The sequence below is a fragment of the Hylobates moloch genome, unplaced genomic scaffold, assembly GCF_009828535.3.
Source record: "Hylobates moloch isolate HMO894 unplaced genomic scaffold, HMol_V3 SCAFFOLD_5, whole genome shotgun sequence".
Taxonomy (NCBI): domain Eukaryota; kingdom Metazoa; phylum Chordata; class Mammalia; order Primates; family Hylobatidae; genus Hylobates; species Hylobates moloch.
In genome coordinates, this window is record NW_026652280.1 from 57850846 (window position 1) to 57873030 (window position 22185).

At 35.4% G+C, this 22185-nt stretch overlaps 1 protein-coding gene, 1 long non-coding RNA gene and 1 other non-coding gene across 3 annotated transcripts in view; 1 reads left to right on the plus strand and 2 right to left on the minus strand.

Moving 5' to 3' along the window:
* The window catches only part of MIB1 (MIB E3 ubiquitin protein ligase 1), a 138655-nt gene that overhangs the window by 41569 nt on the left and 74901 nt on the right, over positions 1–22185 (minus strand). Inside the window, exons 11-12 of the mRNA XM_032152659.2 lie at positions 16068–16265; positions 12233–12384 (exon numbers count right to left, since the gene is read on the minus strand). Of these exons, the coding sequence (XP_032008550.1) occupies positions 12233–12384; positions 16068–16265 (350 nt within the window). The remainder of the gene's footprint in view (positions 1–12232; positions 12385–16067; positions 16266–22185) is intronic.
* On the plus strand, positions 423–6569 carry LOC116468677 (uncharacterized). The gene is made up of 3 exons (XR_004248112.2): positions 423–595; positions 1122–1296; positions 2463–6569. It is a non-coding gene; the product is annotated as an uncharacterized LOC116468677 (long non-coding RNA).
* Positions 14047–14251, minus strand: LOC116470018 (small nucleolar RNA SNORA73 family). Its single transcript, XR_004248455.1, has one exon. It is a non-coding gene; the product is annotated as a small nucleolar RNA SNORA73 family (small nucleolar RNA).

The window sequence follows — 22185 nt, forward strand, 5'->3', positions numbered from 1 at the left end:
AACATTTTTTATCAATCAAAAAATCAGGTTATAAAATGTATATTGGCAGCAGAGGGACTTCACTTGTTCCGTAACTGTCTAAAGATTGTCTTGCTACTAGCCACGGTAATTTTTTTCCTCTTTCCTTTTTTCTCTGCAGTGCTTCTAAGTATAGTGACAGTGCATCAGGCTTTCCTAGTCTCAGCGCAAGCTCAGTGAAAATCTGGGAAATGTAAGTGGAAACATTAGAGACCGCTTTATTTGGCAGTGCTTACCCCCCAAAAAAAAGTGGGGGGCAGGACAAATGGCAAAGCAGTGTTTGGACCACAGGATGAACAATCAATAGGCAGAAAGCAAGATTGAGGCTTCCTCAGCTTTTGGATCGACAATCGACAGCTGAGAGGCTATTTTTTGCTATGGTTGACTAAATATGGTCAGGGAAGAGAGAGGCACAAGAGAGCCTGTTTGCCTGGGAGTGCATGTTTCAAATGCTTAGCTGCCTATAAAGCTGTAACAGTTTAGCCTGTGGTCACTGAGGAAGAATATAAGTTAGCCTCGCAGTGACCATGTGGAAGTCCTGATCTTGCTTGCAGACTTGACCTCTGGATGTGACAAGGTAGCTTCACTACAGATCTACTATTTAATCCTGGAAACTAAAAACCAAAAAAAAAAAAAAAAATCTAAAAGCAAGAAAGATGCAGACTATTTCCTAAGAAGTCAGAAGAACCCAATGTATTCTGGAGGGCAAAGAAAAACAGGGTGAATGTTTACAGTTATTTGGGGGGAGTAAGGTGTGTTTTGGGTTCTGTTTTGTTTTTCTGGGGTTTTTTTGTCTTTTTTAGACTATAAAATTAACTTCTGCAACTTTTTACCCTCTTCTGAAGCATTTCATCTGACAAGCTAGGTTCATTTTCTTAGCCTTTGTAGCAACCTTTTTTGATTGCTTAACTTTCCCTACATAACTGTGCAAGACTGTTATATGACATTCCAAATCAAATGGCCAACACTGATTCAACTTTAGAGTTTTTTTTGTTGGTGGGTTTTTTGTTTTTGTTTTTTTTTGGTAAAGGGAAGAGGGGAGGAGAGGGAAAAGTAAGCTTGTTTTTTGTTTGCTCGTTTGTTTTTCAAATTTATCTTAAAAGGTGAGGTTCTGTGTTCACTGATACATCCCCTTCCTTCACCGGGCTCATGAAAAGAAATGCTGAATCAGCGAATAGAGTGAACGAACAATCAAGATGAGATGGCTGCTGCTGATGTGATTCTCTAGGTCACTACCTTTCTTCCTGCTGCAAATGCTGCATGACACTAAGCTTACAGGTAACAGAGCACCATCAGGCCTGTACTTTTAAGGATGCTTATGACTTTCTGCATGCTTACCTATTATTGACTCAATATATGTTTTCATTGTTAAATTAAATTCTATCTAACCACAGCCTAATTTCACAATTCAAGTTGAGAGCTAACGTAGTGTAAAAAGGAATATTGTTCAAATACCATGGCAGTAACTTTTGATCTTAAAAATGTACAAATACATTATTGTCATTTACATTATTAAAGATTTAATCATTATTGTTTCAGATTAAGTTATGATTTTGCATCTCTAGTAAGTCACATCCTGCTTCCAAAGTATACTTATTTTCTAAAACTATTAGCTTCTATTTCAAGGTTGAGTCAACCAAGAAACTTGGCAGATCATAAAATACTTTTTAATGCTTACTAATAATTGGCCACAAAAATAAATCAGAACATGCATGGTGTAATTCTAACGCTGCATTGCTGAAACTGCTGTAGTGCTGGGCTATCTACTGCTACATTCTGATTTGCTCTCTATAAGCTGCACTAGCTTTTTGTCACAAGCTGCAGAAATTCTACTATCCCTGCCCTTTTTTTTCCTCCTTTGCCAAATCTGAAAATTTCTTGAGGTTTTAAATTAACCTTCTAATACCATAATAACTGAAGGCTACTTACCAACTATAATATCTTTTCATGCTAAATTATCAAGGTAAATAAAACCCAGGTGCTCATAGACTAAAACCTTTCAGTTCTTTGAAGTCATACTTTCTAAAAGTTGACAATTCTGACAGTTATCCTTTATACTAAAAAGATTAAAGAATCAAAACAACTTAAACTCACCAAAATTAGATATTTCTAGATTTGAATTTGTATTCAACCCATATTTGTATTTAACCCAAAGAGAAGCACCAAAGTGCAAAATTCAGGTAAGGAACTAATAAAGAAAAAAGAATGACAAATTTTCAAATGATCATGAGTTCTTATCTGTGACCTTATAAAACACTAACAAAAATTCGTAATCTTTAAAAGTTCAATTCACCCACACTCATCCTGGCTTTTCTCCTTGTTGTTTCAACTTCTAGAGTCAATATCAGAAATACTTATTGGTTAATTTGTTAGGTTTTGAGTAAGATATCTAGTTTGTAAAAAAAAAAAAAAATTGAACTTAATTAATTACTATCTACCTGTAGGATCTAGAAGCAGACTACAAAAAAAGAAGAAATTCACTCTGAAGACTGAAGAAACACTAGGCTGATCTTAAGTTTCTGAAATACACTCTGTAACACTACACTGATTCTATGAATCTCTTGCAAAAAGAATCAAACCAGGACAAAGTTCAACAGATAACTGGTCAAATGTTTAGGAATGTCTATGCCCACCAAGAATATGGAACCATTAATGCCATGCTTCAGGTAAACTTGTTACAAAATTTAGTCTTCAATAAATTAGTCTCTGCAAATGATTTACCATTGCTCTACATTAGTAAGCTAAATGTTTCACTAACAAATAAGAAAATAAAATATTTCATGTTTTTACAGCTAACAACTTAGTAATACCTACTCAGAGTACATACTTCTTTATGTACCCATATGAACATACAATGCTATGGAATGTAAAGAAGTATGTATTTTTGGTAGGCAATAAACCACCAAGAGAGAATTAAACTGAGCTAAAAGAAGCTCTTGCTTCTTTCTACGTGAATGATCTTCATATGGTAAATTAACCTAGTCATGAACAGATGACCTTTGGCAATACTCACACCAAAAAAAAAGGTTATCTACTACTTATAGATAGAAACTATCCCTAAGGTTTTTATTTCATGAAGGAAAAGAAGATCCAGTGAAGTAGATTTCAATTATGAAACGCCTTTTAAATCATCTAAGTTTAAAACATACATCTTAACATTTTTAAATTAGGTACTCTCATTATTAAAATTTGACTGCAAAAGGGAAAATAGTATTACTAGCACAAAAGAATGAGGAATACACACGACCTATTTTCTGTCGCCACAATTTAATCTTAAGTATATCTCATTAGTAGGGCTCATTGATTTCTACAGAAAAATAAGATAATAAGAGCTGGCTTCATTCACTTAATAAGCTATCTCTTCTCATTTTGATAAATGTATAATCTATTAATATTAGAGGAATTTCTGACCAAAAGTTTTGTTGTTTTAGAAAGGCTTTCTTTTTTGACAGCTAAAAACATAGTGGCCCTTGTCCTTCCTTCTCAAGTTTCTTAGGGTCTTAACCCAAATCTCTACTTTAACTGTGAAGTTAAAACTTAAAATTAATTAAAATGTAAGATTTAAGCATGAAAAATGACAAAATTCTGGTCCACAGCTGCAAGTCAGCAGGGTATATTGGTAACAGACTACCAAATATTTAAAAGAAATTAATTTATTATCTGTATTATCTTTGAATTTGCTTTCTCCAAAGAGGGCATGTAAAATGAAAGCACTATAGTCAAGAACCAATTTATACAGATGGAAGAACTGTTTTTATTGTACTATGCAATTACAATTCAATTTCTCTAAACATGATCAATCCATTGTTTAGAAATATCAAAATACTTTTATTTCACGCAGTTTGTATATTATTTATAAAAAATTCCAAATAATGCTCTTAGCAAAATTTATAAGCGGTACCTGTTTTAAGCTACTAATGACAAAGTTAGAAAAAAAGAAAGAGTAGTATTCACATATTCTAACCATTTCTTACCAAAAGTATTATTTCAACTGAAATATTTACACATGTATAAAAGCATATTTTAAATTTTTTGTATCAGAAATTGAATGGAAATGACTGTAAGTTTAACTATAGTTCATTTTCTGTTTAATAAGACTAGTTAATACAAAGATGATTTTCATTTTATCAGATTATAAAGAATGAGAATGACCATTACAGATGGCATCATACGTGTTACTGCATGTTTACTGGAAATTATAAAAGGCACACAATTTTAAAATTCTGAACTTTCAAAGAAATTAGTTCAAAGTTTAACTCACATAAGCATAGCCCTTCTGATCATCCACAAAACAGAATGGCAATGATTCATGTTCTATTTGGTAAGTTTACCTGTACAGGTCCTAAATACCAAGAACTCAAAATATATACCTCGAAAGTAGAGGCTCTTCTATAAAAATACTCAAAGGGTATTACTCTACTTGTGTTTTATAATAAACAGTTATATTGGTCATTCTATAGGTATACAAGTTGTTTAATAATCCTTCTCAAACATCCCAGCAACTAAGAATCTCTTTGCTATAATATTAAGACTATATAAATAATCCTTAGAAAATAAAATGACAGGCTATTCATTTTTAAAAGTAAAATTATATGCTGATTCTGGTGCTTGCAAGTTTAACTTATCTAAGAGTACTTTCAATCACTCTAAAATGTCACATCTATCACTTAGATCAGCTGTTCATTTTTAACTGAGTACATATTAAACTCTGGGCATCTGCTGACACTGGTATAACTCAAACATTTCAACTGTCTCCCTGACAGGGATAACAGATGCTGACATTATCAAATGCTGTACTATTTTTTTCCCATGGCCTCTCCTTGCCCCGATATGGCCAGTATATGAAACTGAACTGCCATCCAAAAGCACACTTGAGCAACTGGATCTGCTGAACAGCTCCCATATAACTAGTAAAAATAGAAGCCAGTGTTACTGCTATCTTCAGCACTTAAGTTCAGGCAGTTTAACACCTGTTTCACTTCTACTAGAAAAAATGATGAAAAAGAATTGTAGTTACATTAATTTCACCAGCAGTATGATACTTACCAACCAACAGACGCAGAATATACTTAGTATAAGAGTCATTTGCATACTGCCTGAATTAGCGTTGACCTCCCAGTTTAGTTTAAAATAGTAACTGTAAAGAATATTTCTCTACTCTGTATTTCTCTGAGAGCACTTAACTTTATAGGCAAATTATAATTTATCAAACTTTTATTTTACGCAGGAAGACACCCCTCTCAAGACATTGAAATCAACAGTAAAACTACATTATAACAAAAATTTACTCTGATTTTTCAAGTATTATCCACACAATAGATTTTAATACTTGTATTCATGGATTGTAACTAACCACCATGTATTACTAAGGTGATAATGAAAAGTAACTAGGCAATCTGTACCCAAAATGACAAAGAACTTAGTCGAGGAAATAGACCTTTAAAAGGGTTAAATTACTAAGCTATGATTAGTAACACTACGTAAGCAAAAACAAAGAAAAACCGGCATGCATGGTAGTTCCTTTCAACACAAGTCCAAGCAATACACTGCATACACATGTGATCTATTTATAAATCAAAGGGCAGAGGTACTTTCTTAAGGCCACTGATATTCCTACACCCATCAACAATTTGCTATTAGCCCTCAACTATAATGCTAAAAGAAGCAGTGGCAGTAGAAGGGGGTGACTAACAGAACTCTTCCCCAACCTTTTAGCTTAACTACTTAAGTAATCTGGTTTACTGCCTAGAGATAAATGGAAAACATTACTCTAAAATACATCAAGGTCTATTTGTTCCTTTAAATACTGTTGGTTTTGAAACAGCTTATTGTCTACATGTAAGAATTAAGCAAAGACTTCGGCTGTGGACAAGATTAGAAAAAGAAAAAGAAGCAAAGATGTTGAAAACAAAGACATACATTGATCATTCCTTAATGCAGTCATGTGTTAAAAGGAAAAGACTTTTAAACCATTAAGCGCAGGAAAACAGTAGGAAAGTGACTTCAAAATGGAAAATTTGACATTCAGTGACTGGAGCATTGGTATGATAATTTCTAACACTTGTAGAAGGTCCATGACTGTAATTTTACCAATGAAAAGCATTTAACTGTTTTGGATTCCAAACTAGCAGCACTACAATGCTTTGCTAGAGCTGGTAAAATGGAACCAAATCGCCTCTTCAATGGATTTGGTCCCCTTCAACCAGCTGTAGCTATGCATTGATTACTACGGGACAACCAACGTTCTCATTTGTGAATATCAATTACTTGTCAACTAATTTCAACTTATTTACATTATGCAGACTGTGATTATAATCAAATAACTTGTTACTGTTAATTCTACCTGGAAAAGCTAGAATGGTTAAAGATGTTTATAAAAAGCTTTATGAAAAATGTATGGATGACTTAAGGATTTCAAATAAAAATTTTACTTATTATGGTCTCTTGGTATTAAATTTCTTATCCCTCAGAAAAGAAAAGAACTGGTAATAAAATGTAGGCTATGCTTCATAATAACAACAACAAAAACTTCCTTCAAAGGAAGAAAATATCTGGAAAGGTCACCTAAAACCCACCTGAAAACATAATGGGATTGTACAGTGTGGTTTACATGCATATGTGCATATTTAAATTAAAGAAAACTATAACATTATATAACACTCTAGAAATGTTTAGTCACTATCTTCCATAGTATTGGCCTTTAATTTTACCGCTATTTACCTGAATGTTAGCAGGTAAGGTGAAAAAGATGATACTGTAGAATATCTTGTAGAGAGGCTTAAAACAGTATCTAGTTCTTCTGACCCTGAATCAAAGGCTTTTAGTCTTCAAAAAAGAAAGAAAATGCTAAGCATCACTACTTTTACTCATGAAATATTTCACCTCTCCATATTTGTTTTCACAGCTGTAAAATGAAGAACTCTGCTAATAATAAATACTATGACTCTCCTCACTGTCTTCTTTGTCCCTTATAAAAAATATACACACAATATTCTCCTTCAGTGGGGATAAACTGAAGGAAAGAAAAAAAGTGACAATTATTCTAACATCCATACAATTTTCTTAATGATTGCAATAAAACTATAGATAATTTAATATTATTTGAGACAAACATTTCAACAATTAATGAAGATTACTGAAGACAAGAGTAGTTTAAAAACCCAGATGTTCACACATTCTCAACTCCTGACCACTCCTCCATTTCAAAATGAACATCATTCTCTAAAAGACTGTGGGCAAAAGGAGACATATATAAATATATATCTTATCACTTCATTCAAGATCTTCTTCCTCCTATTAATTACATCTCAGTCACAGTAAGTACATTTGTGTATTACAAGGCATATGGTGTTTGAGAGTAGATGCATGAGCATACATTAGAGAAAACACACTCTAAGTATCCTGTACTGAATAGACTCAGCTATATTTTGTAGATAGCACTCAGCATGTTTACAGTTGTAAGGAAAGCATTAAACACCAAAATACAGTACAGCTTATCAAATCTTCAAATAGTCAACATAGTCTTGTTTACAGACCATATTTCAGAATTTAAAAAGTAAGAAAATCATCACAACATTCGAGAAGGAAAACTATGAGTTGCTCACATATTCAGTAAGATTTGTAATACGTGTCTTTGTGGGAATTAGTAAGCAAATAAGAAATGCCTGTGAAATTCTCTTAGTACCAACCTAAAAATAACATATATCACATCAGGTGATTCACTCATATTTTACGTTTACTTTTCACATTCAATTTCTATTCTAGAAAAATTCGTAAATACTATATAAACTTTATATTATTGTTATCTGTACTTCCAAAATACCTATCGATTGTTTTTGCCAGCTCTGCAGAGAATACTGCTGACTAATTTATTTTCATGCCTGTAAGGGAGCTCTAAAAACTTAGCTAAAAATGCAGCATCTTTACAGAAAGTACCTAAGTAACATGCTGATTATGCTACTCCAAAGAAATTCAGTTTTCACTTTTACCAGCAGAAACAATTTCTGCTCTTACTTTAAAACTGAAATTTTACCTGTATACTAAGAGATGATAAATATGGCTAAACTCTAGATGAAAACATGCTTATAAATATTAACTATCAGAATAGACAAACAGCATTGTTCTTAGTTAAGATTTCTTAAAAAAACAAAACTACTATATTAAAACATGGTGTAATTTCTACTTAAAATGCTCAAACTTTATAAAGCACAACCAAAGTACTCAGGGTCTCATAGCGAAAATTTATATTCTCTTCCACAATTCTAAAAGACAACACTAAATGGCTTTATAATTCTTTTCTCTTAATGTGTTTCAGTTACTATCATACTATAAGGAAACATCAAGATCAGCTTTGAAATCTAGACTCATATTGATGTGCACCTTTGAAATAGAGACTTCAAAGGACAGTCTTCAAAAATATAGGGCATCTAGACACTTCATCAGGTTCTGGAAATAACAATGTGCTATATCTGGTTTTCTTTTTTTAAGAGACAGGATCTTGCTATGTTGCTCAGGCTGTAGTGCAGTGGCCCACAATCATACCTCACTGCAGTCTCAAACTCCTGGGCTCAAGCAATATTCTCACCTCAGCCTCTCAAGTAGCTGAGACTAAAAGTCTGTGATGCCACACCTAGCAGATTCTTTTCTTTTTTTGATACAGAGTCTTGCTCTGTAACCCAGACTGGAGTGCAGTGGTGCAATCTCAGCTCACTACAACCTCTGCTTCCTAGGTTCAAGTGATTCTCATGTCTCAGCCTCCCGAGTAGCTGGAACTACAGGTGCACACCACTACACCCAGCTAATTTTTGTATTTTTAGTAGAGACAGCGTTTCACAATGTTGGCCAGGCTGGTCTCAAACTCCTAGCCTCGAGTGATCTGCCCGCGTTGGCCTCCCAAAGTGCTGGGATTATAGGCATGAGCCACCGCGCCCAGCCTAATTTTTTAATTTTTTAGAGACAGGGTCTTGCTACATTGCGCAGGTTGATCTCAAGCTCCTGGCTTCAAGCAATCCTCCTGGCTCAGCCTCCTAAGTCGCTGGGATTACAGATGTAAATCACCACACCCAGCTGGTTTTCTATAGTATGAAGGCCAAAAAGATTGGTTGTTATTTTTAATTCCAAGTACACTAAAAATGGTTCCTTCTGTCTTCTGACATCACTGGTCAGTATGGGGGGAAAATCAACCTTAAGGAAAAGAAATTTGATAGAAAAAAAGAACTCAAAACATCCCAATTTGCAATTACAACTGGTAATATAAGTTGTGGCATCTTCTGATACTCTTCAGTGTCCAATTAAAATCACACTCTACCTGGCAATCTATAGTCACAACTACCTAAAAATGTCTTAAGGAAGTAGGAATAAAGAAGTCATGTAGCTTTAACTGAAGCACTACTTTGTTGAAGAATAAAAACATTTTTTTTTAAATGTCACCTGACACCAAATATCTGGTTGGAAGAGGTGCTGTTTTAAATTTTCAGGGGAACCCTCAAGATTTATGAAACAATTGAAAAAAATAAAAGTAAATTTTCTCTTCCTTGTATAGGCTTAGCGTTATTGAATATACTATGCCTACTCTCAATAAAAACGAAACAATTCAAAATATTTAAAAGATACTTGTTTCCTAAGCACTTCAATTCTCAGTTTATCCTAAACTTTATGATTTCATATTCCCTCAATAAATCCTAAATTCTCTCAATAAAATCTTTTTGACCATTCTAATCTGAATTGCTGTTTGAATTCCTAACACAGTTTCTCTACAGAATTCATTTTGTAATTGATCATATAACATCTTGTGATATTTAACAGTGTCCTCACTGTCAAAGTAGGACTAACATTTATTGAGGGCCTTGTATAGCCAGAGCATATGTAGGATGAACAGATGAATATGAATGCCCACAATGTTAAGAGAAAGACAGAAATGCACATAGTAATAAACAGCACTAAGCAAAGTACAGTAAGTACAATAAATAAGAGCATAGAGGCCGGGCGCGTTGGCTCATGCCTGTAATCCCAGCACTTTGGGAGGCCAAGACAGGTGGATCACGAGGTCAGGAGATCGAGACCATCCTGGCTCATGTGGTGAAACCCCATCTCTACTAAAAAATACAAAAAATTAGCCAGGCGTGGTGGCAGGAGCCTATAGTCCCAGCTACTCAGGAGGCTGAGGCAGGAGAATGGCGTGAACCCAGGAGGCGGAGCTTGCAGTGGGCTGAGATCGTGCCACTGCACTCCAGCCTGGGCGACAGAGCAAGACTCTGTCTCAAAAAAAAAAAAAAAAAACACAAACACAGAACAAGGAAGTACAGAGCAAACAAAATAATTCCAATGATGACACAGGAGGTAGCTCTGGAAGAAAGATGGTTAAGATAAAGAAGCGGGATGGGGCATCCCAGTGAAAGAAAATGCTCCAAAAAATAGAAGAAGCAAGCAGACAGCATATTTTAGGAAAGGAGAATAGATGATGGGCAAGGCGGGCTGAGGGATTGGATTAGCAGGAGATAAAGTTAGACAGACTCAGGACACACAGAATATGGGTCTGAATGCCAAGCCAAAGTGTGTAGATTGTATTCTATGTTAATAGACAAAAACTGAAGTTGGGAAACAGGGGAGGAGAGCCATTTAGACCTATGCTTTCAGAATGGATAATCTGTAAATGTATAAAATTTAAATCAAGAATAAGACTGAAATCAAAGAAAAAAATTAGAAGAATAGTATAATAGTCTAGGTAAATGTGGTGAGTACTTAATTGGGTCGGCAACAGTGGGAACAGAATGGAATGGGTTGGAAGGATTGGTAGAATGAGTAAAATTTTAAAACTAATTGGAAGTTAAGAATTGGTGAGAGAGCAAAGATAACTCTAAGCAATGAAGTAGCAAGAGGAATGAAGTATCGATACATTCACTGCCCATGTGTTTTGGGCTTGCTTCACAGACAGACCATAATACAGAAAAGGTGATGTAAAGTGGTTTAACAGTTATGATTCTAAAGTCACCTGGACCTTGCTCAAGTTACAGCTTCTTCAGTAATCAGCTACGTGTTCTTGAATATTAAATTCATCTCTATAAGCCTCATATTCTTCACGTGTAAAATGAGGATATTAACACCTGCCCCAAAAAGCTGTTGAAAGGATTAAGTGAGATGATGCATGTGAAGCACTTTGCAGAGGCTGGCATGTGGTAGGTGCTATCATAATCTTCTTTTTGAAGGGCAGGGAAAATATACTACTACTGTCTCCTTCACAATGTCAAAATGTGAAGTGTTCAAATATTTGCAATTTGGAAAAAAATCAAGATGTGATCTAAAATATGATCATTCATTTAGTCCTACAATATATACCCACTGTTACAGTTACCAATAAGCAGTAGCAATAAAATCCTTTTGTTTTCTGTGGTCACCCTCTAGTGGTAATCCTAAGAAGCTAAAGGAAACATGATATAAAAATACAATAAGTAACCAAAGAATAAGTGTTCAGAATAGATAAAATTATCCAAATGAAAATCGAAGTGAACATTTTTCTTAGTCCAGGTATACAGGTTTGACTCAAACATAAACGGAAGACATCTAATGCAGAATTTCCTAAAATGCTTAGGGTAAAGTTGTTCTAAAAAGTGAGTTAATGGAAATCTCTAAATTAAGCAAAGCTAAGCATTTTCCCATTCTGTGGGACACTGCAGATCCTTCATAAAGGATGTGATTCTCCAAAAGCGGTCTCTCTCAAATGTCAACCAGCAAATACTTTTTTCAGTAGAATACTATGCTGTAACAATGGATGAGGTGATAGCTACACTAGAAATTTATATAACTAATTACATTATTAATAAGGAATTACGTAACTTAATATTTATTTAGTCTTAAGTTTTAAAAAATAATTATCGTGCAAATGGCAACATGAAATTAGAGGACACCCAGATAATTATTTTGAAGAAACATAAATCTCAAAATAAAATGCATTTTAATCTTTAGAAAGAAACCAGTATTCCTGATATTTTATATCCACATTTAATATAAACAAATAATCATTTCATAATACTTGTATTAGATTAACAACCAAATAATCATCATATAAAACTAAATAAAGGCATAATTTTCACAAAACTTTAAAATGATTTAAAATACTAAAATAGCCAAAATTATTTATTCATCAGTATCAGAAAAAGAGAATCAGCAGTAGGAAAATATTTTTGAATTGCACCTAAAATAGTAAGGGGTGACATACCTGGGATTTCCCCTTAGTGCAGCATGATGTAGAGCATTAAATCCATTATTGTTTGTGATGGTAACATCTGCTCCAGCTTCCAAAAGAACTGCTAGGATATCATCACGTTTCTTACTTATTGCATCATGAAGAGGGGTATCACCTTCAGAATCCTTTAAGTTCAAAGAAACTTTCATTAGTTCTTCAATTAATCATCCCATCTAATAGTAATATTTATACCACATGCTAAGCAAACAGAAGCAGAGACCACATCCAACAAATACCAATAAAAGAGCACTTTCTGTGATAACTATAAAAATATAGGCAAAGGCCGGGCATGCTAGCTCATGTCTGTAACCCTAGCACTTTTGGAGGCTGAGGCGGGAGGACCAGCAGAGGCCAGGAGTTCAACACCAACCTGGGCAACATATAGAGACCTTGTCCCTACAAAAAATTTTAAAAATTAGCCAGGCACGGTGGTGTGCACCTATAGTCCTAGCTACCCCTCAGGAGGCTGAGGCAGAAGAATGGCTTGAGCCCAGGAGTTCAAGGCTCCAGTGAGCTATGATCATGCCACTGCACTCCAGCCAGGGTGACAGAGCGAGACTCTATCTCCAAAAATATAAAAAACAAAAATACAGGCAAGAAACACTGGCCACATTATAGTAAGGAAAGACATACTCAAATCTAGTTGGAAAACACAATAAGCATGCTGGAATTTTTTTTTTTTTGAGACCAAGTTTCGCTCTTTCACTCAGGCTGGAGTACAGTAGCACCATCTCAGCTCACTGCAACCTCCACTTTCCGGTTTCAAGCGATTCTCCTGCTTCAGCCTCCCAAGTAACTGGGATTACAGGCACCCACCACCACGCCCGGCTAATTTTTGTATTTTTAGTAGAGACGGGGTTTCACCACGTTGGCCAGGCTGGTCTCAGACTCCTGACCTCGTGATCTGCCCACCTAGGCCTCCCACAGTGCTGGGATTACAGGCATGAGCCACCTTGCCTGGCAAAGTTTTTTTTTTTTTTTGTAGAGATGGGGGTCTCAGTATGTTGCCCATGCTGGTCTTGAACTCCTGTGCTCAAGTGATCCTCCCACATGAGCCTCTCAAAGTGTTGGGATTACAGGCATGAGCCACCACTCCTGGCACATGCTGAAGCTTTACAAAGAAAAAAGAGAAGAAAAGAAGTAGCCTCAAATATAACTAATGACAAAAACTAATGAAATGAAAAAGCTGCCCCCCAAATTTACTAAGTTTAAAATGGCCTTAATTGTCATACCCTGAAATTCCATACCAAACCTACACCATAACAATGAATTGAAAGTCAGTGGTTTTCGACCTTGGCTGCTCATTCGAACCTGCTGGGTAGATCTTTTAAAATCTGTTGTACAGAGGAAAAAAAAAGAGAAAAAAAAATCTGATGTCCAGGCTGTTCACCATACTAAATCTCTAGAGGTGAGAGTGAGGCATTAGTAATTTTTCAAAGCTCCACAGATGAACATATTGTGCAGTCACAGGTGAGAAACATTAATCTAAGCATTTTCAAAGGGCAGGAAAGTGGCTAGTTAGCCAAAGGTAAAACAATTGTAAATTAAAATTTAGCAATCTCAGTCTAAAAATTTTTCAAGCTACTTTTTACATTAATCAATTGACTTAGCAGTAAGTTTTTATTCATTAGCAGTCATGTACATACATGAACAATTTAGATTTCACTCATTTCATAGTTTCACAGATGCTATTCTCAGTAAAGTCATATATAACCTGGCCTACAGCATATACGACAGTTGCCAAATCCAGTTTGCCACTTGTTTTTTGTTTAATTCTTTTTTACTAGACATATTTCCTGCATGGTTTGTCTCCCCAGTCATTGTCCACAGGATTCTGAGAAGCTACAGGAATATGAAAGTGCAAACACCAGACCCAGCTTCATCTCCAATGCTGTGGAAAGGGACTGTACATCATGGGGCAGAGCCCTATGCTCCCCTAAGCCATGTGGACAGAGCCTAGAAAAAATGATATCCCAGGATATTACACACTGGAGCCACCTGTTTTTTGTAAATTAAGTTTTATTGGAACACAGCCACACCCATTCATTTATGTATTATCTATGGCTGCTTTCATTCTGCAATGAAAGTTAGATAGTTGTGGCAAAAGCCAATAAGCCACTATTATCTGTGCCCATTACAGAAAATGTTTGCTAATCCCAGGAATATATTCATCCACCTACATAAAGAATTCCTGCCAGGCATGGTGGCTCACACCAGTAATACCAGGACTTTGGGAGGTGGGAGCAGGAAGATTGCTTGAGCCCAGAAATTTGAGACCAACCTGGGCATTTCTACAAAAAATTAGCCAGGCATGGCAGCTCACACCTGTAGTCCCAGCTACTCGGGAGGCTGAGGTGGGCCCTGAAGGTCGAGACTGCAATGAGCCATGATCACGCCACTGAATTCCAGCCTGGGCAACAGAGCAAGACCCTGTCTCAAAAAAAAAAAAGAATTCCTAACCCAAGTTCAATCCAACCATCTACCATCTACCTTTTACTCCTGTATCTGGTGGCACTAAAAATCTGTAGTGTTCAACCTGAAACGGGCTTCTAACATGATTGGAACACCCTTCTGCAGGTCCCCAAGTCCTTATCACTCTTCTCAATTACTCTTTCTCTACCTGCCACCCCAAACTCACACTCTCAACAGATGAACTTGTCTCCCATTTCAGACAAAAAACGTCAGCAGGTATAAATCACCTCTCCTTACAGATTAACACCCCTCCCAATTCTTCCCTCATCCTCCAATCCTGCCTCCCACTTACAAGGACATACTCTAGATCCCAACAGTTCCAAAACAGCTGCACTTCAAAAACCTTAATTTCTAATAATAGCTAAACAAAATCTATTCTTTCAGTTCTTCTCAAGCCCTCATTCCCACTGCTACTGTTCTTCTTTATTTCTTCTCTGAGATCTATCCAATCCAGCACCCAATTCCTGGATGCTGTAAATTATCTAAACTACAAGCAGCTTATGATTCTAACCACTGCCCTACTTTTTAAAAAATCACTATTGAGTTTCCAATGGAAACAAATTATGTTTTACATATTCAAATAGTATTTCAGGGAACATTTTTATTTAAAAATAATATGTTGTTTCAAGTCTATTTGGTTAAGGAACCTAAAGGTTGGCAAATTAGGTTCAGGAGCTACAAAATTACTAAGTATAGAAACTTTAATCAAACAGGTGCACAAAAGACAAGTTGCTAAGTAACCAAACTAAGTAGATAATGGACACAGACTACATTTTCCATATATTTGTGGTTTAATTTATCTGGTTATAAAACTGTAGCTGGGGATAATCATTTCTCAGGCAATCGTTGCTTCAAAAATTAGATCCTACTGTAAATCAATTCTAAAATCCTATACATTTTCCAAAACAGAAAATCTCCGAAGATTACACTAACGACTATTCAAAGTCCCTAAGCTACAATAAAAGCTACAATTAAAATAATTTAAATAGTTATGAAGTAACTATTATGAAATATAGCCTATTACGCTTCTTTAACCTGTTGAGGCTCACTGTCATGATCGATAAAGTTAAATCCATTCATAAGCTGATATTTTTACAAAGAAGTCCCCATTGTCCCTGCCCAATCTAAACCCAATCTATTGGCATTTTCCTTAAAAAAAAAAAAAATTTTTTTAAAAAAGAAATAGCTGCCAATTTTGCAACATATTATGCCTTTGGTATCATTTACTATGACCATATGAGAACGGTAACAAAGGAATGCTTACCATAGAACTTAATGTTTCCTTTTAACAGGATCCTAGCAATACCTGCAGGACATGTTTCTTTAAAGGTTTTACCTGGAGACTGGGATGACAGCCAAAGTCCAATAAAGTCTTCACAACTTGAAGATGACCTTTATTGACAGCAATATGAAGTGGTGTCTGTCGACGCTTGTTTCGAGCATTCAAATCAGCACTACCTCGATGTAGTACTTCTATAACAGCGCCTTCATCTCCAAAAGCTGCATGGTGAACTGCTCTATCACCATCTTTATCCTAATCATTAGTATTGAAATCTGAATTAGTGAAAATTTTAGAAAGAAAAAAACTTGAAGCTATAATAATATACCAAGAAGCAGATTATTTGAGAAAAGGAAACATAGGAAACAACAAAATAACTAGAACTTGACCAGGTGCAGTGGCTCATGCCTGTAATCCCAGCATTTTGGGAGGACAAGGCGGAAGGATCACCTGAGGCCAAGTAAACTGTAAATCTGAGTAAGATTTCCAACAATACCAATCTGGGCAACATAGCAAGATCCTGTTTTGTAGCGAGAGTCAGGCATGGTGGCACCCACCTGTAGTCCCAGCTACTTGGGAGGCTGACACAGGAGGATTGCTTGAGCTAAGGAGTTTCAAGTTACAGTGAGCTATGATCGCACCACTGCACTCTGACCGGGGTAACAGAGTGAGACCCTGTCTTTATAAAAAAAATTTTTAAAACCTAGAAACTGACTTGAACAGTGATTAACTCCCAAAGATAAATGATAAACTTAGATCATTTTATATATATATATATATATATATTTTATATATATACATTTTATATTTTTTATATATATATATATATATCAGACCAACAGTTTGAACTTTCAGCATTCCTCATTTATCAACCATGATGGTAAGCCAACTCTTTTTTGCCATTTAAAAATTTTTACAAAGACCGTTATTGTTGTTGTTGTTGTTGTTGCTGTTTTTAAAGAATCAGGGTCCTAGGCCGGGAGTGGTGGCTCACGCCTGTAATCCCAGCACTTTGGGAGGCCAAGGTGGGTGGATCACCTGAAGTCAGGAGTTCAAGACCAGCCTGGCCAAGATGGAGAAAACCCATCTCTACTAAAATTATAAAAATTAGTCAGACATGGTGGCACATGCCTGTAATCCCAGCTACCCAGGAGGCTGAGGCAGGAGAACTGCTTGAATCTGGAAGGCAGAGGTTGCAGTGAGCTGAGATTGGGCCACTGCACTCCAAGCCTGAGTGACAGAGCAAGACTGTCTCTCAATAAAAAAAGAATCAGGGTCCTGTTCTGTCACCCAGGTTGGAATGCAGTGGCAGTCATAGCTCACTGCAGCCTCGAACTCCTGGCCTTAATAAATTCTCCAACTTCAGCCTCACAAAACGCTGGGATCATAGGTGTGAGCCACCTACAAAGACTTTTTAATGACACAAAAAGTAAACTAAGATGAGTTGTGTGATTGAAAAAAAAAAAAGAATGCCAAACAATGTGATCTCAACTGGCTTTAATGGGGAGCAATTTATCAACATATTATAACTGGTTAAGTGATGAGCATACATTTTTCTGTATATTCGAGAACAGAAAAAAAATTAAATACACCATTAAAAGATAAAAAGGAAGCATAAACTACCAAAATTCCATATATCGAAAATTCCAAAACTATTTCAGAAGAATCAAAGAGATTTGCCTCACCTCCTGTAACAGGCATATTTCTGAAGAAATGAGAAGGCAGGAAAGACCCAATTGCTTAAATTTTTTAAAACTAAAAGAAAGTACTTTATAAAGGGGAAAAACTGCCTGCACTGTGCCATGAAGGTAGTATACATAGTTTATACCAAAAAGTATGAAAAGAAGTCTCACTGCCTTGCCAGAAGCAGATGGAAAAGGGTATTAGGTATAAGGGTATTGCATTTATTCCAATACTGCACTGCAAATTTTAACACCCACCAAGACCATGTGTCTGTCCCTGATCCTGGTACTCTAAGACTTTCTCCATCCAGAGCAGTGGTTTCTGATTCCCAATACCACTGTGCCGGCCCCTGGTGGACTCCCTAGTTTTGCAAGCGGTTTGACAATCCATATGGCACCCAGGATTATCTGAACTACTTTCAAAGATAACACAGATAAACACTGTTATGATTAAATGCACTTAAATAGTTCATTCAAAACAGTTACAGAACTCAAGGTAGTTTTTGGTCTTTGCATATTTTCTCAAACAGGTATTAAAGGTAAAAGCACTCATGTGGGAATCCACAACAGTTTGACAATCATTTATGAAACGGTAGGGAACTACAACTCAGGGATATTTCTATCTTACTGATATTTCCAGCTGAATCAGTTTTTGTTACCTATCAATTGTGAGAAAGGAACTGGCAAACAACCACATGTAAGATTTAAGATTCAACTCTTGTGCCTTTTCCCTGGTGGTCTTAGGGTTAGGATTTGGCACCTCTCTCAACTCTTGTGCCTCTGAGTGGCATTACATTTTAACATCCCAGAAAAGTGTTTTAAAAAACAAAACAAAAATAAGATATATATGCATTATATATAATCTCTCTAGCAACACATATAATTCAGAATCTTAGAGTTAAGATCTTCCCAACTTCCAGTCTTTTTTTTTTTCTGTTACAGTTTTTAACCCTATTTTGTGATTCACCTTCCATAAAAAAAGGGAATATCAGGCCACTAACACTGTATGGTTGTTAGAAAATCACTACTGAAACACTTAATGCAGGCTGTCAATAATTTACATAAAAATAAACACCAAAGAATTAAAAACTCTGACATGTTTGTCAAAAGGAAATAAATAAGAACAATTTTTAAATTATGGAAAATACACATGCACACTAGAAAATTACAATTAAATATAATTAAATTTACTTCCAGGTTTCTCTTCTAAATTAGAAAACTGCAGTTATAATAAAACTTTAACTTGTAAGTTTTGTTGCTTTCTTCTGAATCCATCTTAAATAATCCAAATAAACCTAAAACACAGCTCATGTGCCTGTCCTGTTCCTAGCACCAAAAGAGAATTTTAAGGAACAAGGTTACAGCTAACCTCTATAAGATTATCTCAAAGAATTTCATAAAGAGGCCTCAAATTAAATCTAAAACTGAGCGTGTTTCTTTCTATCCCCCTGCCCTATTCTCTCTCCATTTTCCAAAACCTGCTCTTGTTTAGTATTGCCTATCTTAGCTGATAGAACTACAGACCATATGGTCAACAAAATCAGTATCTGTAAGTCACGGTTAACTGCTTCCTCTCTGTGAGCCTCTATGTGCAATCACTAAACTCTACAGCTTTTACTCCTCAATTTATGCTCATATCTATTCTCTTTTCTCCAACTCTACCACAAACTAATTCAGGCCTTCATTCTTACTCACCTGGATGATTACCACAACTCAACCTCCCTTCACTTTCTTATCCCAATCTATTCTTCACACCAAAGTCATAATTCTTTCTGTAAAACACAAATTTTGTTTAAACCTCTTCAGTGTCTTTCTACTATGTACAAATCAAATCTCTTTTGAGACCTATGTCTGTGAACCATTCCAGCCTCACCTGCTGCCACAGTCCCCTCAGATATCAGGCTCCAACTTATCAACTTATGGGATCCTATATATTTTCATATGCTACTCCCTAGACTTGGAATGCTCTTTGTCATCACCCTCTTGGACTGGAGACTAGATATCTTATAAAACTCAGCTCAAGCATCACTTCTCCTGTGAAATTTCCCCTGACTCTCACAAATTTATTATACCATTTCTCACACTATAGTATAATTATTTGTTTGAAGTCTTTTTTACTTGGCTGTGGGCTTCTTGGGGGCTATGACTGTGTCTTAGTCATCTTTATTTCCAGGAGCTAGCATAATGGCTATTAACTAGTAAGAATAAAAATGGGTGTTGAATATAATCCTTAAATAACCATCATGATTTTTTAATATTTTTATTGCAGCAAAATATACATAAAATTTACCATCTTCACCATTTTTAAATGTACAATTCAGTGATATTAAGTACATTCATATCACTGTGCAACCATCACCACCATCCATCTCTAGAACTTTTTTCATCTTGCAAAAGTGAAACTCTATATCCATTAAAAACTGAGAAAACTGGAACTCTACACCCTATTCCTCCTACCCCCCCATCTCTGGAAACCACCATACATTCTACTTTCTGTTCCCATGATTTTGACTACTATCTATACTTCTTAGTGGAACCATACAGTATTTGTCTTTTTGTAACTGGCTCACTTCACTTAGAATAATGGCCTCAAGGATCTTATGTGTCAGAATTTCCTTTCTAAGTTTAATGATACACCATTATAAGCACATACCACATTTTGCTCATCCATTCTTCTGTCAATGGATACCTGGGCTGCTTTCATGCTTTAACTATTACGAATAATGCTGCTAAAAACACAGGTGAACAAATACCTCCTCAAGACTTCCTTTCCAATCTTTGGGATATATACTCAAAAGCAGAACTGTTGGATCATATTGTAATTCAATTTTTAATCTTTTGTGTAACTGTCATATTCTTTTCAGCAGTGGCTATACCATTTTATATTCCTATGAACAGTGCAAAGAGTTCTAATTCCTCCACATCCTCACTGACAGGTTTTTTCTGGTTGTTTTGATAACAGCCATCCTAATGGCTGTAAGGCAGTATCTCACTGTGGTTTTGGTTTGCATTCCCCTAATAATTAGTGATGTTAAACATCTTTTCATGTGCTTATTGATCATTCATATATATTCTTTGCAGAAATGTTCATTCAAGTCAAATGGAGTTTTTTAGGTTTTCTTGATGTAGAGTTTTAAGAGTCTATATATATTTTGGATTTTAATCTCTTATCAGATACATGATTTGAAAATATTTTCTCCCATTTCATAGGCTGCTTTTTCTGTTGACAAATGTCCTTTGATACACGTTAAGTTTTTAATTTTCATGAAGTCTAATTTGTCTATTTTTCTTTTGTTGACTGTACTTTCGGTGTCATATCCAAGAAATCACTGCCAGATACAATGCTGTGAGGTTTTTGCCCTCTTTTCCTTCAAAAAGGTTTATAGTTTTATATCGCACTATTAGATCTTTCAGGTATTTTGAATTTATTTTTGTATATAGTGTTAGGTAAGGTTTCTATTTTATTCTTTTACATATGAATATCTAGTTGCCCAAGCACCATTTGTTTAAAAGATTATTCTTTTCCCATTAAATTGTATTGGACCCCAAAAAGCAATTGACCTTAATGCAAAGGCTTATTTCTGAATTCTCAATTCTCTTCTATCAGTCTTTATGTCCACCCTTATGTTAGTAATACACTGTCTTGATTACTGTTGCCTTGTGGTAAGTCTTGAAAGTAGTGTGAGTTCTCCAACTTCTGTTCTTTCTCAAGATTGTTTTGGCTGTTTGGGGCTCTCTTGAGATTCCTTATGAATTTCTGGATAGATTTTTCTATTTCTGCAAGAAACATCTTTAGGATTTTGACAGAATTCATTGAATATGTAGATCTCTCTGGGTAGTACTGACATCTTAACAATATAAATTTTCTAATCCATGAACATGGGAAGTAGTTCCAGTTGTCTGTCTTCTTTAATTTCTTTCAGTAATATTTTGTAGTTTTCAATGTATAAGTCCTATCTCCTTGGTTAAGTTCATGCCTAAGTATTTTATTCTTATGCTATTGTAAATGGAGTTGTTTTCTCAATTTCCTGATTCACCATTAACAGATTGTTCAGTTAACAGACTGTTCATTGTTAATGTATAGATATACAACTGATTTCTGTGTTTTAACTTCGTATTCTGCTAAACTGCTAAATTTGTTCTAAAAGGTTTTTTTTTGTTGAAATCTTTAGGTTTCACTAAGATCACTGCAAACAGAGATAATTTTTATTTCCTTTCCAATTCGGATGTCTTTTCTTTTTCTTGCCTAATTGCTTTGGTCAGCACTTCTAGTACTGTTAAATACAAGTGGTAAAAGCAGCTATCCTTGCCCTGTTCTTAGAAGAAAAGTTTTCAGTCTTTCACCATTGAATATGATGTTCATTGTGGGTTCTTCATATATGGCTTTTATTACATTGAGGTCGTTCCCTACTATTCCAAGTTTATTGAATGTTTTTATCATGAAAGGGTGTTAAATTATGTCAAATGCTTTTTCTGGTCAATTGGAAAGATTA